We start from the raw sequence: 19,235 nt of genomic DNA on the forward strand, positions 1-19,235 counted from the left end.
TGTACAGATTAAATACAAGTTTACATATATAACAGAGGGTTTGAATTATGAAGAATGATTATGTGGGAGCAAACATTTAGCTCCAGGAAGCCGTAGCCAGGGACCCATCGGTATGGACCCTTATAGTCAGAGGGAAGGGCAAGCCTCAGACCCTGTCCGGGGGGGGGGGGGTGGGTGCAGGCGGAGAGGGTAGGGAGAAGGAAAGATCCGAGCCGTGATCCGGTTGGGGGGGGGTGGCGGAGGGCGGGGGAGAGGGAGGGCGGTAGGGAAAGAGGAAGGCTGAGGCTGCCAATGGGAGGCGGGAGCTTGCTGATGGCAGCGATATGGTGTGCGAAGGCTGAACGCTTCCTTATAAGGCCTGCGGGGAGCACTCCTGTCCCTCCTAGTTCACAAGGAGCTTAGAACTGGAAAATTGTACCTGCGCTTCTTCTGACCAGTTGGCTCCTCCCACCCTGTTGTTGCTGCCAGGCAACAGACAGCGTGATGAGGTTAAGAATGAGTTGCGGCACCAATGACATCATCAGGCTGCGACTGTTGTTTTTTAAGTGGACACCTGCCTGCTTTTAGTAGGACCGCATCCAAAGCCTGAATCACCCCCGTATATATCAGTGGCCGGGAATGGGGTCAGATTGCTCAATACCGATATATTAAAAGCACCCCCACTCTTCCTGACCTGCTCCCGCCCATCGGGTAGAGGGGTTAAAATTGAGGTAATTATGTCAATGAATGGTCAATCTATGGAACAGTCTTGTTTCATTCAAAATGCAAATTAGTTTAATTTCTTTTAGGGAATAATATTTTGGAATACAGTACATAAGTAATTTGATACATGATATAATAAGTGTAGCTTATCTACTTTTCCACTACTGGGGATTTCCATGCCTCATATCTGGGTCTGTTGTAGACTAATTGAGAGAGATTGATTACTATGATTAGTCAATAACTCTATTATTCCTCCTATATTTCTCATAAATAAAATAAATCTCACTGTAACAGTGGAGTTTTTTTTTAATGACAATATAGATTGTTCCGTTTTATGTATTGAGTGGGACCATAATGGATACCCTTGAAGACAACTGTAAAGATGACATATGTCTGATTGGGTTCAAGGGGCTGGCACTGTATGAGACAGTCAGGAGAAGTATTGTGTGAGGTTCTGTCACTGTTATTCTTTGTGGAACAGAACCCAGCAAGAACACGTGAGGGTGAAATGTCCAACGCCCTTGAAGAGAGCTGAATAAAGGATTAGGTGGAGAGTCAGTTGATCAAATATACCATGCAACAATAGTTCTTGTAGCATGGAGCTGAATGTTTTCTGCAGGACTGCTTGATTAATGTTGGGGAGCAGTGAGTCTTTACATAGAACTTTCAAGATTAAATAAATAGGGTAAAGTCAGTGATTAGGTAGATTGCACATAATCTGTGGAAGGTATGATTCCGTTGGGCTGAATAGACTTTTCTCATTCTATGGTTTATTGCGTTTTTATGTATTTACTCGATCTCCTGCAGTATTCCTCACAGTCACAGGATATAAAGTGGGACGGCTGAAATTGGACGGGAAGTAAGTGCGATGATTACAAAAAGTGTGCAATAGTGCACTTGTTACAGCCTCACAGCCAATGAGGTATTTTGAAGTATAGTCAGTCACTGTTGTAATGGAGCAGCCAATCTGTGCCCAGCAAGGTCTCACAAACAGCAACGAGTTAAATGACCACCATAATTCTGTTTTAGCGATAATGGTTGAGAGATAAATGTTGACCATGATACTGGGAGGACTTCCCTGCTCTTCTTCGAATAGCACAAAGGGATCTATTACTTCCACCCGAGAGGCCAGTTGGGGCCTCGGGTTAACGCCTCATCCAAATGATGACACCTCCAACAGTGCAGCACTCCCTCAGTAGAGGAGAGCAAGCATTCCACATCCCAAGAACAGTATTATGCCCGCCTGCATTGTTACAGCAATAACCAGGTGAATGGTAGAGGGACTCTGCCTACTTTGCATCCTGATGGATTTTCCAGATGGAACTGGTGGAGTGGAAGCACCTGTCTCAAACAGGCAGGCAGTTCATGTAACCATTAATCTGGAGAGGTGCATGTTTGTCCTGTGCAGGATTTTGCATTGGTTTGCTATGCAGAATGTCTGGAGCAGGACCAATGAAGAGACGCTAGGCTGTTCAGAGGTGCACAAGAGGAGCTTGGTTATGTTGAAATCCGTATCCTCTTGCTTCTGCTGTTATGGTTAGCATGAATTGAAATTCGTGTAGATGCATGGTCTTGCCCAAGGTTTAACCCCATGCATTAAGGTGTACCTTATTCACTTGAGCTTAAAGTGCATCTTTCATTGGAAAGGTACAATATATGCACAGTGTGATAAATCTCACAGTGTGAGTGGTGAGGTTTGCGCAGTGAGAGACGGTCTCAGACAGAAGCACCTCAGTACAGTGTAGGACACTGGGGGGCTGAAATTCAGGTATGCCAGAAAGCTAGTGCACCTTTGATTATTTACCTGGTTTTACCGCTGGGATCCATGAGGCGACCTTCCGATCGATTTTCATTTTTTCAAATCTGACCGGAAGTCGATCATAGTGCGGGTGGGAGAAAGGCAGGCTGAGGGGCTGAATTTGGGTCGGGGCCGGGACTCCGCCGCTATCACTCAACGGTGCAGTAGTGGTGACGTCACAGCGCGTGTGCGTCATTTTAAAACAATTGACCACTGGGCCACCAGGGAGGGTTTCGGCCGGGCCTGCGGCCTGGTACCCAAGAGGCTGCTGGTTGGCGGCACGGCTGAACCCGTGGGCACTATCTTGCCAGCCGATCAGGAAGTAACGGGTCTTTCTGAGACCCTGAATTTCGACCCCTGGATCTCAAACTAAAGTCCGCCCTCTGGAGCACAGCTGGTCCTGTGATAAATATAAATACTGTTTTCTTAAACTTAGGCATCACAACATATTGCAGAGCAATATGCAAGCCAACATGCTTGTCAGGATACCTTTCGACGTGGGTAGATTTTATTGCTAAATACTTTGAATCTTAATGACGTTTCTAAAAGAAAAACTGTATTTTAATAAGTGCAAATTATTTTGTAAGGAACAACTATTTAAACAAAAGCAAACTAGGAGGTGTGAAAGAACGTGTTATTGAACCCACGCAATTCAATTTTGATCTGACAACTGTTCTTTCTGTGCAAACTTTTCTAAGATAAACAAATATAACCACTGGTTAACTGTATAGCACACAGTACCAGGTCAAAGGAAACACCTCTACTCCACTTAATACTTATTTACTTTAAAAGCCAATCCTAGGCAACGTTATTGCACAAATAAGTGCAAGGCATCATTTATCCTGTATATTGTTTAGCTGAGCAAATAATACTGTGTGTTTTTTTCATTATAAACAATGTAACCCTTAAGTAAAATCTTTGCCATTACTGAATGAGTATTTCTCTGAAACCACAAACTATCCTCGCAGCTAGAACCTATCCACACTGTTTTTGTGACTTGACCTGAAATATGATTGTCAGTTTGGATAAACATATTTACACTAAAGGTGAAGTGAATTAGGACTTATTACTCCCCTTAGTTCTCTTCTCCTCATCTGAAGGCAGTGATTGTTGCTGAGAAGACAATGCCACATGTACCAGCAGCTCTATGGTACTCTGCTCAACTGATGATTAGTTCTTCATTTGAGAGCCTGGACAGTGAAGTTGGACAGTAAGTGTTATTTGAGAAGAGGGACAGTGAGTGTTATTTGAGAAGAGGGACAGTGAGTGTTATTTGACAGGATGGATACTGTGGCCGTGAATCTCGACTCCCGAGCACCTGATTTTTCGGTGCTATGGATGCTGTTTTGTGTCCAAAATGGTATCAGAGAAGCACGCATACACTTTTGGTACTGGCTGTGCCGGATGCCATTTTGGAGAAGTTGTCAGTGTGGATGCTGGGAGTGTGTGCTGGAAGTATACAGAGTAGGTGGATCATGACTTCTATCAGCGTGTAATGCTGATTTGATGTCAGCGCTACCATTTTCGACCTCAGAACTCCAGCTAATGCCCTCTCTTAAACACGTACAGCTGAACATACGTTTAGCAGCAGGAAGGACACCGCCCCACACCACCCCCCCCCCCCCCACCCCCCTCCGCTCCAGTGCTGTTTAAAGCAATCATCAACTGCTTTCAGGTTAGTTCCTGACTGATTTCTACTAGCTCTTGGTGAGTTTGTAGAAGTGTTTGGTGGTTTGCTATTTTATTGGAAATTGTTGAAGTCTCCAGGGAGTGTTGTGGCAAGTGATGCCAAGGCTTCTGCTCAGACCACTTGCTCCCAGTCATGGGTGCAGTAGTTTGTAACCCCTTGGCCTGCAGCATGACACGGAGAATGAGCAGAGGTGACACAGAGCAGGACAAGCTGCTCGAAGAGGGAGGAAGAGGAGGGGCAGAAGGATTCTCAGCAGGAGGCAATATCTACCCAGGATCTTAAGGGAGCAATTCTCCTAACTCAATCTCAGCGAGGAACAGTGTATGGGACAGCTCCACTTCACTGAAATCTGCCGCCTGTGGCAGGCAGAACTGCAACCTCAGAGCAGGGTGAGGACGGCATTGCCAGTGGCTGTGAAAGTGAGCATGACCGTGAGTTTTTATGCTCCTTCCAGACTGTAATAGGCGATATTTCCAACATCTTCCAATTTGTCATGCACTGTTGCATATGGGAGGTCACAGAGACTGTGTATGCAAAGAGGGGAGATTACATTTAATTCTTTCTTGCCAGAGAGAAGCAGGTGGAGCAGGCACATGGCTTCGCCAGGAACGCAGGCTTCCTCATGGTGCAGGATGCCACTGACTCTGCACCCTGCACCATGTTGCTTTGTGGGCACCGCATGTGAATTCGGAGAAGTATCACAACCGGAAGGAATTTCACTCCTTCAACGTCCAGCTGGTGTGCGATCGTACTCAGCGCATCAAGCAGGTCAATGCTCGGTATCCTGGCAGCAGCCTTCATTCTGTGGCAGTCCGCTGTAGCATCCACATTTGAGCCACCTTGACAAACCAGATGGCGACAAGGGCAATCTACTGACCACCTGGCTGCCACACGGAATGTGATCAAGCAGACCATTGGGGTGCTTAAACAACACTTCTGCTGCATGGATCGCCCTGAAGGATCCCTGTAGTACTCGGCAGAGCATGTCTCCAGATTCGTCGTGGTGTGCTGCATGCTCCACAACCTCGCCATCATGAGGGCACAGCCCTTGTCACCAGCTATAGAGCGGAGAGCTGAGGAGGAGGAGGAGGAGGAGGGTGAGGAGGAAGAGGAGGACTATGAAGGAAGGAGGCAAGCAACATAGCCTCTTTCTGCCCAGGCTGTCCGTGATAATCTCATCCCACTACGGTACCAATGAATGCAACCCCAATTCCCCATTCTCCAACAGTCCCACAGTTTATCTTCAGTCTGTCACTGACCATCACAGTGTCTTCTTGGTCATAATGCTACAATAAATGCCACCACATATTCCAAACCAAATTTATAAATCAATCTATCCAATATTACATCCCAAAGTCAATTAATCACCCTTGTGCATTCCCTTAGTGCCTGTCATAGAAACATAGAAACATAGAAAATAGGTGCAGGAGTAGGCCATTCGGCCCTTCTAGCCCGCACCGCCATTCAATGAGTTCATGGCTGAACATTCAACTTCAGTACCCCATTCCTGCTTTCTCGCCATACCCCTTGATCCCCCTAGCAGTAAGGACCTCATCTAACTCCTTTTTGAATATATTTAGTGAATTGGCCTCAACAACTTTCTGTGGTAGAGAATTCCACAGGTTCACCACTCTCTGGGTGAAGAAGTTCCTCCGCATCTCGGTCCTAAATGGCTTACCCCTTATCCTTAGACTGTGACCCCTGGTTCTGGACTTCCCCAACATTGGGAACATTCTTCCTGCATCTAACCTGTCTAACCCCGTCAGAATTTTATATGTTTCTATGAGGTCCTTCATGTGTCTTTGCCTGCCCTAGTGCTCCTACACAATGCTACCCCAGTGGCTGCAGCATGGCTGGTGGAAGGCTGCTGACTTTCAGTGGGGGAGACTTCAGGTGGCCTTGCAGAAGGATGTGTCGAGCAGCTCTGGGCCCAGAAGGCCCGGCTTCAGACTGCACCATCTTGGCATGGACGGTAGCAGTTCAGGCTAGCTGGTTGACAGTGACAGCAAGGACACTGGTGGTGTGGCAGTGGTGGGAGGACAAACTCTGTCATCCTGAGAGAGAACAGCAGCTTCATGCTCCACAGAGCCACTGTCACTCCCCGGGGTGGCAGCTCAGCAAACCTCATAATCTATTGGAGGACAGATTGCTGGATTGCTGTGGTGCCCTGCACCCCCTTTCAACACTGGTAACTGCAGCCACCGTGGCAGCAGTCTGAGCATGCGTGGCAACAAGCTGACCTTGCAAGACAGAATTGTGAGTTTCCATTGCAGGACCCAGACTTTGCATGGCTTCTGCTTGTGCTGCAATGGAAGCTGGGACATCGGCGATCAGACGCTGCATCATTGTTGGTTCCACAAGTGTGCTAATGGAGTTGGCTACCACTTCCATGCTGGAAAGGATGGACTGCAAGCTCTGGTGCAAAGCCCTGTGCTTCTCCATGCTCCTTGACATTGCACGCAGGCTTTCTGGCAGGCCTGCCAATGTACCGAGCATGTCATGGTGCATACCCATCAGCTTTCCTCTGTGGGCTACTCCATCAAAGTCCTCATCGAAGTCCTTTGCAGCAGAACATGTGTGCGATCTCGTTTATCCCTTTCCCCCTACCCTGGCTGTAGGCCTCTTGTGTCCAGTGTCTCACCATGTGCAGATCCCATGATTAACCTAGCCTCTAAAGTACGCGTACTTTCAGTATCTGAACTGGTGCGGCGAGTGTGAAATCGAGTGACGACACTATGACTACATCATCACCACCTTCTTCCTCTTCCATTTCTTGCTCCTCCACCACTGCCTGGTCAGGTTGCAATTCTTTCTATCTGAATGTTGAAAGGCACAAGGGTAGGGTTGTGGTGAGGGGAGGGTGAGGAAGCAGTGTCTGAGTCTAATGGTTCAGTTGTAAGGATATTGCATTTGAAGATGAATTCACCGACCTTGACTACTTGTGTAAGGTAATTAAACTTCTTGCAACACTGCAACCAGGCCCTCGAGGCTACACTGCTGGCATTGACCATGATGGCTATCAGCTCACATTGCTTTCTCACAGTTTTCCTGGAGGGTCAACTGGCCCCCTGTGGAAAGAGAACCTCCTGTCCATTATCTGCACCAAGGCTTTTAGATCTGTGTCAGAAAATGTTGGAGACCGCTCTCTCCCCTTTTGTGCCTCTTCTTCCTGCTCAGAATGTCTTCCCCAGCCACGTTCAGCACCTGCTGCAGCCAGAATGCTTCTTCCCTTTCCCATGCTGCACTCTAGGTGCATATAGGTACTACCGACATAGGTAAAAAATGGGATGAGGTCCTACAAGCTGAATTTAGGGAGCTAGGAGTTAAATTAAAAAGTAGGACCTCAAAAGATAGTAATCTCAGAATTGCTTCCAGTGCCACGTGCTAGTCAGAGTAGAATTAGCAGGATAGTTAAGATGAATACGTGGCTTGAGGAATGGTGCAAGAGGGAGGGATTCAAATTCCTGGGACGTTGGAAACGGTTCTGGGGGAGATGGCACCAGTACAAACCGGATGGTCTGCACCTGGACAGGACCGGAACCGATGTTCTAGGGGGAATGTTTGCTAATGATGTTGGGGAGGGTTCAAACTAATATGGCAGGGGGATGGGAATCTATGCAGGCAGACAGAGGGAAGTAAAATGGGGGCAGAAGCAAAAGGTAGAAAGGAGATAAGGAAAAGTGGAGGGCAGAGAAATCGAAGGCAAAAATCAAAAAGGGCCACATTACAACATAATTCTAAAAGGACAAAGTGTGTTAAAAAAACAAGCCTGAAGGCTCTGTGTCTCAATGCGAGGAGCATTCATAATAAGGGGATGAATTAACTGCGCAGATAGCTGTTAACGGATATGATGTATTTGGGATTATGGAGACATGGCTCCAGGGTAAGCAAGGATGGGAACTCAACATCCAGGGGTATTCAATATTCAGGAAGGATAGACAGAAAGGAAAAGGAGGTAGGGTAGCGTTGCTGGTTAAAGAGGAGATTAATGCAATAGTAAGGAAGGACATTAGCTTGGATGATGTGGAATCTGTCTGGGTAGAGCTGTGGAACACAAAGGGCAGAAAATGCTAGTGGGAGTTGTGTACAGACCACCAAACAGTAGTAGTGAGGTTGGGGATGGCATCAAACAGGAAACTAGGGATGCGTGCAATAAAGATACAGCAGTTACCATAGGTGACTTTAATCTACATATAGATTGGGCTAACCAAACTGGTAGCAATACGGTGGAGGAGGATTTCCTGGAGTGCATAAGGGATGGTTTTCTAGACCAATATGTCGAGAAAACAACTCAAGAGCTAGCCATCCTAGACTGGGTGCTGTGTAATGAGAGAGGATTAATTAGCAATCTTATTGTGCGAGGCCCCTTGGGGAAGAGTGACCATAATATGGTAGAATTCTTCATTAAGATGGTGGGTGACACAGTTAATTCAGAGACTCGAGTCCTTAACTTAAAGAAAGGTAACTTTGATGGTATGAGACATGAATTGGTTAGGATAGACTGGTGGATGATACTTAAAGGGTTGACGGTGGATAGGCAATGGCAGACATTTAAAGATCACATGGATGAACTTCAACAATTGTACATCCCACTCTGGCATTAAAATAAATCGGGGAAGGTGGCTCAACCGTGGCTAATAAGGGAAATTAGGGACAATATTAAATCCAAGGAAGAGGCATATAAATTGGCCAGAAAAGCAGCAAACCTGAGGACTGGGAGAAATTTAGAATTCAGCAGAGGAAGACAAAGTGTTTAATTAGGAGGGGGAAAATAGAGTATGAGAGTAAGCTTGCAGGGAACATAAAAACTTACTGCAAAAGTTTCTATAGCTATGTGAAGAGAAAAAGATTAGTGAAGACAAATGTAGATCCCTTGCAGTCAGAATCAGGTGAATTTATAATGGGGAACAAAGAAATGGCAGAGCAATTGAACAAATACTTTGGTTCAGTCTTCAATACCGAAGACAAAAATAACATTCCGGAAATACTAGGGGACCGATGGTCTAGCGAGAAGGAGGAACCGAAGGAAATCCTTATTAGTTAGGAAATTGTGTTAGTGAAATTGATGGGATTGACGGCCGATAAATCCCCAGGGCCTGATAGTCTGCATCCCAGAGTATTTAAGTGGCCCTTGAAATAGTGGCTGCATTGGTGGTCATTTTCCAACATTCTATAGAATCTGGATCAGTTCCTATGGATTGGAGGGTAGCTAATGTAAACCCACTTTTTAAAAAAGGAGGGAGAGAAAACAGGGAATTATAGACCAGTTAGCCTGACATCGGTAGTGGGGAAAATGTTGGAATCAATTACTAAAGATGTAATAGCAGCACATTTGGAAAGCAGTGACAGGATTGGTCCAAGTCAGCATGGATTTATGAAAGGGAAATCATGCTTGACAAATCTTCTAGAATGTTTTGAGGATGTAACTAGTAGAGTGGACAAGGGAGAACCAGTGGATGTGGTGTATTTGGACTTTCAAAAGGTTACGGTTACGGGGAGAGGGCTGGTAAGTGGAGCTGAGTCCACGGCCAGATCAGCCATGATCTTATTGAATGGCGGAACAGGCTCGAGGGGCTAGATGGCCTACTCCTGTTCCTAATTCTTATGTTCTTATGTTCTTACATTTTGACAAGGTCCCACACAAGAGATTGGTGTGCAAAATTAAAGCACATGGTATTGGGGGTAATGTGTTGACGTGGATAGAGAACTGGTTGGCAGACAGGAAGCAAAGAGTAGGAATAAATGGGTCCTTTTCTGAATGACAGGCAGTGACTAGTAGGGTACCGCAAGGTTCAGTGCTGGGACCCCAGCTATTTAAAATATACATTAATGATTGAAACAAAGGAATTGAATGTAATATCTCCAAGTTTGCAGATGACACTAAGCTGGGTGGCAGTGTGAGCTGTGAGGAGGATGCTAGGAGACTGCAGGATGACTTGGACAGGGTAGGTGAGTCAGCAAATACATGGCAGATGCAGTATAATGTAGATAAATGTGAGATTATCCACTTTGGTGGCAGAAACAGGAAGGCAGAATATTATCTGAATGATGACAGATTAGGAAAAGGGGAGGTGCAACGAGACCTGGGTGTCATGGTACATCAGTCATTGAAAGCAGACATGCATGTACAGTAGGAGGTGAAGAAGGCAAATGGCATGTTGGCCTTCACAGCGAGAGGATTTGAGTATAGGAGCAGGGAGGTCTTACTGTAGTTGTACAGGGCCTTAGTGAGGCCACACCTTGAATATCGTGTACAGTTTTGGTCTCCTAATCTGAGGAAGGACATTCTTGCTATTGACGGAGTGCAGTGAAGGTTCACCAGACTGATTCCCAGGATGGCAAGACTGACATATGAAGAAAGACTGGATTGATTAGGCTTATATTCACTGGAATTTAGAAAAATGAGAGGGGATCTCATAAAAACATATAAAATTCTGACGAGATTGGACAGGTTAGATGCAGGAAGAATGTTCCTGATGTTGGGGAAGTCCAGATCCAGTGGTCACAGTCTAAAGATAAGGGGTACGCCATTTAGGACCGAGATGAGGAGAAACTTCTTCACTCAGAGAATTGTGAACCTGTGGAATTCTCTACCACAGAAAGTTGTTGAGGCCAGTTCGTTAGATATATTCAAAAAGATGTGGCCCTTACGGCTAAAGGAATCAAGGGGTATGGGGAAAAGCAGGAATGGGGTACTGAATTTGTATGATCAGCCATGATCATATTGAATGGTGGTGCAGGCTCGAAGGGCTGAATGGCCTACTCCTGCACCTATTTTCTATGTTTCTATATGGGATCAGCTAACTCACATCAAGGATTGAACTCCAGCTTGTCCAGCTCATTTCCATTCTGATAAGTTAATGAGCGAGAAATTAGAACCATTATTTATTGATTATATCTAGAGGCATGATGAACAAATGGTTGCCAAAGCAGGAGCTGTTAATATTAATTTAATAGTTTATGGGATATAATATTGAAGATTGAAGGGTTGGCTTGGAGGGCAAAGGAAGCAGAGTTTAATGGGACGGTTGGTAGTTGAGAGACTCGGTCGGGCATTACCGTTGCTCTTTGGAATAATCCTGGAGCAGTAGGTGGTTTTGGTAGGGGAGAGTGAGCCTCAATAATGCTTTACGTGGTCCCACCAGATCTGGTGATGGACGGTGAATTTATGCAGTTGTAAGTGACTTGATATTTTTCCAAGGGTGCATGGAGAATGAAATGGAGTTGGAAGGGTTAGGTGGGTTGGTGTGGGTGGCAAGGGATATAAGCAAGTGGTTGGAGATGGCTTCATCAGTGAAAGAGACCATGGAAGTAGAGGGGCCATGAGATGCCACGGTTGAGGGGGTGATTTGATGATAAGGGACACACCGGCACCATTGTGGTTTTTGCAGGGCAGTAGTAGAAGTTTTATCTGGCGAAATCTTTGGTAAGGGCATGGGTATTGCCATCTGTGAGCCAAGTTTCAGTCAAAGGTAGGATGTCAATGCAATCATCCAAAATACAACCATGGATGACTAAGGGCCTTGTTCACGTGTGAATGGAAATTCTGGAGGGAAATACGGAGTTGGTAGTGATTGATAATCTGCTGGCTGTCCCAGGAGGCAATGATAGATAGGAAGGAGTCGGTGAGGTTATTCCTCAGCTGGGCAGGAGGTTCGCCGGGAAGGGACAATGGGGCAGTTGGGGTTGCTGTTAGTAATGAGGCAGCGACAGGCAAAGATAGCAAAGATTGTGGGACCAAACCGGAGATCATTTTAGTCTGTGAGGCTCAGCCAATCACCGTTTTCATCTGTTGAGTCATCAGCGGAGCAAGTGGAACAACATATTGGTGACATGGGAAAAGCAAATGGGTGTGAAGCAATGAAAGTTGCACCAATGTATGAGCTTGATGACAAAGACTGACTTTATCACCTGCGTCAATCAGACTTAAATAGTCAGAACTGAAAATGCCAATTAACAAGATAACTTTAAAAAGTTCTTCGATATTTGTTCTTAGAATCTTTATTCCACATCACTTTGGATTTATACCTATGCAGCACATTTGAAATATTTTCTTGTAGTTTCATTCTGCTTCAGTCTGGTTTGTCATAAGTTTGCAAGTTTATTAGTGAGTGCTTTGAAATGACCAACCATGCAAAAACAATCATCACACCTTTGTATCACAAAGTGTGACTAAGCTGTGATAATATTAAAAAGTTGTATAAGTGCAAAATAAGCAAGTGTATAAATAACAGAACTGAGGTAGAATTCTCATCACGTTGAGCTGTACACACGGCCGAGCTGTGTTCTGCCAAAAGCTTGATTTAACTTCAAGCTGTATGGGATAAAAGTTTGTCAGTTTTCAGCCACCATTGTTGTAGGTGGAAAAGGCTTCTTACTGATAAGATGGTGTGCTGTGCTGTGTAACAAGAAGAGAATGTCGCATGCTTGCTCATATCCACCTAGTGGCTTGCCAACACTTTCTTCAAGTCAATTCAAGGCTGCTATTGTCATTGTAAGCTACTGAACAAACTCTGATTTCATGATAAATCTGTGCGAATATTTGGCTGCTGGAACTGCAGAATTATCAAGCTGAACACCATAATTTGCTTAAGGGAAAAATATTAAAGTATATACATTCGAGAGAGTAAAGCTCCAAGCAGTCAAAAATTATACTATGTTGATACCAAATAACACAAGACATTGGAACCAGATTCAGAAAGGTTTAGATCACTTAAGTAATTATCCTATTTCCAGTGGCACTGTCCATGGGCACTTTGGAGCACAAATGTGATATTCAGCTGCTAACCTAGTCTGCTCCTTGAAGGCCACTGTTCAAGTACTTCCTGTGGGCATCCAAGTAATTATAGCCGTTTGTAATCCCGGCTCAGGTCAATTACCAATCAGCAAATTGCTTGTCATTTGCAGACTCCAAGCCATCTCTCTTTTAAAAACAGATTATTCTGCATCTGGTTTGTGACATCTGGTGTGTGAAACCTGGAATGTGACAGATGTGAGAGGCATGCAATATCAAATTAGCATCTCATCCATTGTGTTCTTCATGATGCATGGTTTTATGCTGTCTAATGGATAACATAGCATCAGAGCTACTGATTTAAGATGGCTGAATAATTGATGTTGGGTTTTATTACAAAGTATTATAGGAGTGTTAGCATTACTTTCAAGTTCAAATTATGCGAAAGACATCACACTTCCATGGTAAGCAGTGCTGTTTGAACCGTAAATAACAGAGGCAAATAAACGACTGCGTTATTAGTAGAGTACAACTCAAAGAATTTGTCTTGATATAATACTTAGAAAACTAGTACTTTAGACCAGACCGGTTCTGCCCAACACCTTACACAACAATAATACAAACTCTTTTGAGTTGTGCTCTGCTAACTGAGCCGGTTTTTTATTTTACGTTAACTTGTCTATTCTCTCCACAATTGCTGACGGACATACTCGGTGTTCACAGCACTTTGACTCTGCTTCAGATTTCCAGTGCCGGCAACTAATTTTGTTTTTTGTCCAGTATGTTACATGCCTCTTTTTTTTTTAGCACAACTAAAGCACTGTGTTTATAGTTTTGAAGAAAATGATCCACTATAACCCATAGATTTGTTTTGCTGTATAGAGGCAGACAACAAAGATGATTTGGAAAATGAAAAAATTTAACTTTTGGCAAAAGGCCTAATTTTCTTTAGAAAATCGGATGAGGCAGTCGAGTTGATGTTTCCGAAGATAGTGAAGGAAATTATTTACTAAGGTGAAAGTTTCAAATATCAGAGGACATAATTTAACAATTCGGAAGTTAGGAGAGAATACTGCAAACTTTTCCACTCAAAGCATAACAAAAGTTGGGAAATAAGTTACCTAACAAGAAATGGACAGAATAAAGGGGTTCAAGAGACAATTTGATACTTTTTCTCTGAGGGAGAAAGGATTGAGGGACATGGATCGGAAGGTGACATCAATCAATAAAAAGTCAGGCTTTTGGGGCCAAATTACTTTGAGTTCTAATATGTGAACTACTATTATTAGTTATTACTACATTATGTAAATGATTTGTAATTTTCTCAATTTCAGATCCATTCCTTTATTTTTCAAACGACTATACTATTTACTTATCACAGACTTCAGAAACCTGACACAACTCGTTATGACAGTGGGAGTGGTGAGGGTCAGCTTTAAATCTTCTGCTTCGCTGAGGAGCAGATCTCAGCTGCGCTCCTGCCTAGAGCCCACTGAAAGGAATAGTCAGCCAGAAAGTCTCAACCAGGCCACTCTCATACTTTGTGTGGGTTCTATCTGAAAGTATCACCCTCTGAGACATCGAAGTTGCATGGCTACAAGTGAAAGTCACCTTTTTCAACAGGAAATTGTGGATGAGCCTGAACTTCCTCCAACTGAACATACTGGGAAGGTCAGTTGAACAAATACTTTGGTTCTGTCTTCACGAAGGAAGACACAAATAACCTTCCAGAAGTACTGGGGGAGCGAGGGTCTAGTGAGAAGGAGGAACTGAAGGATATCCTTATTAGACAGGAAATTGTCTTAGGGAAATTGATGGGATTGAAAGGCGATAAATCCCTGGGACCTGATAGTCTGCACCCCAGAGTACTTAAGGAAGTGGCCCTAGAAATAGTGGCTGCATTGGTGGTCATTTTCCAACAGTCTGAACTGAATCAGTTCCTATGGATTAGAGGGTAGCTAATGTAACACCACTTTTTAAAAAAGGAGGGAGAGAGAAAACGGGTAATTATAGACCGGTTAGCCTGACATTAGTCGTGGGGAAAATGTTGGAACCAATTATTAAAGATGAAATAACAGCGCATTTGGAAAGCAGTGACAGGATCGGTCCAAATCAACATGGATTTATGAAAGGGAAATCATGCTTGACAAATCTTCTCGAATTTTGAGGATGTAACTAGTAGAGTGGATAAGGGAGAACCAGTGGATGTGGTGTATCTGGACTTTCAAAAGGCTTTTGACAAGGTCCCACACAAGAGATTGGTGTGCAAAATTAAAGTACATGGTATTGGGGGTAAAATACTGACGTGGATAGAGAACGGGTTGGCAGACAGGAAGCAGAGAGTCGGGATAAACGGGTCCTTTTCAGAATGGCAGGCAGTGACTAGTGAGGTGCCGCAGGGCTCAGTGCTGGGACCCCAGCTATTTACAATATACATCAATGATTTAGATGAAGGAATTGAGTGTAATATCTCCAAGTTTGCAGATGACACTAAACTGGGCAGCGGTGGTGTGAGCTGTGAGGAGGATGCTAGGAGGCTGCAAGGTGACTTGGACAGGTTAGGTGAGTGGGCAAATGTAGGCAGATGCAGTATAATGTGGATAAATGTGAGGTTATCCACTTTGGTGGCAAAAACATGAAGGCAGAATATTATCTGAATGGCGGCAGATTAGGAAAAGGGAGGTGCAACAAGACCTGGGTGTCATGGTTCATCAGACATTGAAAGTTGGCATACAGGTACAGCAGATGGTGAAGGCAGCAAATGGTATGTTGGCCTTCATAGCTAGGGGTTTTGAGTATAGGAGCAGGCAGGTCTTACTGCAGTTGTACAAGGCCTTGGTGAGGCCTCACCTGGAATAGTGTTTTGGTCTCCAGGAAGGACATTCTTGCTATTGAGAGAGTGTTGCGAAGGTTCACCAGACTGATTCCCGGGATGGCAGGACTGACATATGAGGAGAGACTGGATCGACTGGGCCTTTATCCACTGGAGTTTAGAAGGATGAGACGGGATCTCATAGAAACATATAAAATTCTGACGGGACTGGACAGGTTAGATACAGGAAGAATGTTCCCAATGTTGGGGAAGTCCAGAACCAGGGAACACAGTGGATAAGCCATTTAGGACTGAGATGAGGAGAAACTTCTTCACTCAGAGAGTTGTTAACCTGTAGAATTCCCTACCGCAGAGAGTTGTTGATGCCAGTTCGTTGGATATATTCAAGAGGGAGTTAGATGTGGCCCTTACGGCTAAAGGGATCAAGTGGTATGGAGAGAAAGCAGGAAAGGGGTACTGAGGTGAATGATCAGCCATGATCTTATTGATGGTGGTGCAGGCTCGACGGGCCTACTCCTGCACCTATTTTCTATGTTTCTATGTTTCTAAAACCATCGTATTCAGCTCCTGCCAAAACTCTGCATCATTGCAAACTGACTCGCTCGCTCCTTGGCTGCTTACACACTGCTTATACGCAACCTTTGTATCCTGTTCAACACGGAGCTGAGGTTCAAACTCCGTATTTCACCCACCACCAAGATCACTTACTTTCAACTCTGCAACATTGCTTGCCTCTGCTCCAACTTTATCCCCATTCCCTCATCCAAGATTTTGTTATTTTCAGACTGCATCCTATGCAAACCCCACCTCATCCAAACTTTTGCCACTTGCATCTTGTTCCATGCTAGATTCCACTTGTCAATCACCCCTGTCCTTGTCAACTCCTATTTGATCCATGTCCCATAATGTATCAAATTGAAAGTTCTCATCCTTATCTATAAATCATTGTATTTCTGCAACCTTCTCCAGCTCTACAATACAGAACATTGTCAATATGTTTCCTAATCGTAAACATTCAGTAACCTCCTTCCCAGAATTACTGCTGCTTCCCCTTCTATTAATTCTCTTGACTGTTTGACTTTCTCTGGAAGAGATACCACTGCTGGCTCACTCTGTGGTATCTCCATTGCCCCTGAAACCCTCCAAATCAGACTCACTCCAGAAGATGGCCTCATCCTATTGCAAACCTCTGCTGGCACCTGCCATTTATTTAGTTCAACTCCAATAGTGAGTTGCATCCATTTGTTCACTGTATTTCCGCCCACTGCTCATCCTGTCATGCTCCAGCAAACATGCTCATTGAAGTCCAGCACTGCCTGGGAATAAAGCATTCCCGGGTATAAGGCATTTTGCGGGTACAAACCATTGCACGGGTTAGGGGGGTTGTGTGTAAGCTATAATGCATTAAGTTAACAGAACTTCTCTTTATTTATTATGGAAATTGCTGTGAAAGCCTCTTATGTTGACCAGGGAATTTAATTTCCTCTGTGCACGACTGTCAGTGAACTGGATAATGTGTCTGTGCTAGACTAGGTTTCTGTCTGCTGTTCTCATGCAGTTGTCAATCTCTTTATATTACATGGTTTGACTTCCTTGACGTAGGATGGTGTTAGATTTTATGATGGCTCAACATCAGTCAAAAAATGTATTATTGGATCCGAGGTTTGTCAACAAAATGCTAATTACATGTAACATGCTGCTCTTCTGGTTTAGTAGATATGTGGCTTGTAATACAGGTAGTGCAGTAGTTAGTAACTTCTATTATACTCATTAAACTCCTATAAAAAACCCAGCAGTAACAAAGAAAAAGATGACTGTACTGCCAAAATTAGAAGTAAAATTGTCACTTACTTGTAGGTAGTGACATGGCCTTAGAGATGATTTTATTTCCTGATGAACAAGAGGTTTCTCCAGATTGAGTGATGACTTGCGGTAGGCTTCCTTGGCCTGGCTAACAGTCAGTGTGGACCAGGAGCTTCTTTTCATATATTTCCCCTCAGGCGTCATGGGCAATCCTTCACAAGCAGAGCATTTGACATCATTGTTGCTTTTTGACGTCTTCAAAGTGAGATCACTGAAGGCCCCCTGAATATTTTCCGGATAGTACTGAGAGATATGGTCGATGTGATGTCTGCTCATTGCACTCGCAGTACGGTAAGTACTATCACTGTCTAGGTTGTCATCTGAGCTCCACCAGGCAGTCATCGCAGACTTATGCTTGGGCTCTGGCTTTCGTTCTTTGCTTTTGCTCCTTTTGCCATGTTTGGGGTGGTGGGAATGATGGTGATCATCCGAATGCCGGCCTTCGCCCTTTGTGCCGTTCACGTTTCCTTTCGAGGACCCTTCCAAAGAGTGAGATTTGGTGAAAAGTTTTTGGACAGAGTGTACGAGGTGCCGTATTCTGCCGGGACTTTCACTTCGCTGTTCGGTGGTAGTGGATGTTCGCTGGTACTGCAGTGTATGAAAACCATCACGATGCAGAGGCAATTGCTTCTCAAACTGGTCCAGCAGGTTCGCTGGAATGCGATTAATCTTGCTGCCAGTGTGCGAGACACTGGTACAGTCGTCCCTGGAATCATAATGTGAGGTGTAGTGCATTCTGGGGAAAGTACTGCTTGACATGTGCTCCCCTACCATCATGGGAATCATACATTCAGAATGTATAGAGCTTCTAGGCGAACAACGATGATGGTCCATTTGGCAACTGTCCGTTGGACTGAGCAAGTACGACTGCCGAGAATCCAGGCCATGGTGCATATGGTCATGAGAATGCTCACAGTCCTCAGTCACCAGGCCACAAGTGTGTGCTGAGCTGAGCTGGGGCTGCGTGCGGCTACCAGTTAATCCTTTCATGGTCCTTGATGGAGGAGAATATATGTCTTCATTGAAGTGCCGTGAAGGTGACCATGAGAACTGCTGGTCTGTCAACAAAAGACAACAAAAAAAACAAGTTAATATAAACAACAGTAAAGGATTTGATGGCCTTGCATTTTATTAATCACCAGTGAATGCAAATAAATCAATGCAACATGGACAAAGCCATTGATTTAATATCCTACCGTACTCTAATAAAAATTAATGCATGCTATATTCATTTTATTTCAGCAGTTATCAGTTTATTGAAGCATGGGGAGTTAAGTCTCATTTGTTTTCATAAAAATACTGGGCATAGATTGTCCAGGCATTAAAAAAATGATTTGTTACCAATAAATATCCAAGTGATTTTAATTTGCTAAATACCAAATGCCTTTACCAGCTCTTAAAATACGCTCGTCTTTTGTATCACAAATCATATTCAAATCTATTTTTCATAAGTTAGAGAAATGTCACTTAATTTCTTGCATCGACAGCTTCAACAAAGTCTCAGTTAGTACTAAACTGTAAAATTATTAGCAGATGGAATTTCACCTCTGTGGTTTGTAAGTTTAAGAAAACTGCTATTATATCATAATTTTTAGATTCGGTTACAACCAGTATA

At 44.1% G+C, this 19,235-nt stretch overlaps 1 protein-coding gene across 1 annotated transcript in view; it reads right to left on the reverse strand.

Moving 5' to 3' along the window:
* Positions 1–18,670, reverse strand: part of dlgap2a (discs, large (Drosophila) homolog-associated protein 2a) — a 205,584-nt gene extending 186,914 nt beyond the window's left edge. The window contains 1 exon segment of the mRNA XM_070884350.1: positions 17,609–18,670. Coding sequence (XP_070740451.1) covers positions 17,609–18,610 — 1,002 coding nt within the window. The 5' untranslated portion in view covers positions 18,611–18,670.
* Positions 18,671–19,235: the final 565 nt, after the last annotated feature.

The sequence above is a fragment of the Pristiophorus japonicus genome, chromosome 7 (assembly GCF_044704955.1).
Source record: "Pristiophorus japonicus isolate sPriJap1 chromosome 7, sPriJap1.hap1, whole genome shotgun sequence".
Taxonomy (NCBI): Eukaryota; Metazoa; Chordata; class Chondrichthyes; family Pristiophoridae; genus Pristiophorus; species Pristiophorus japonicus.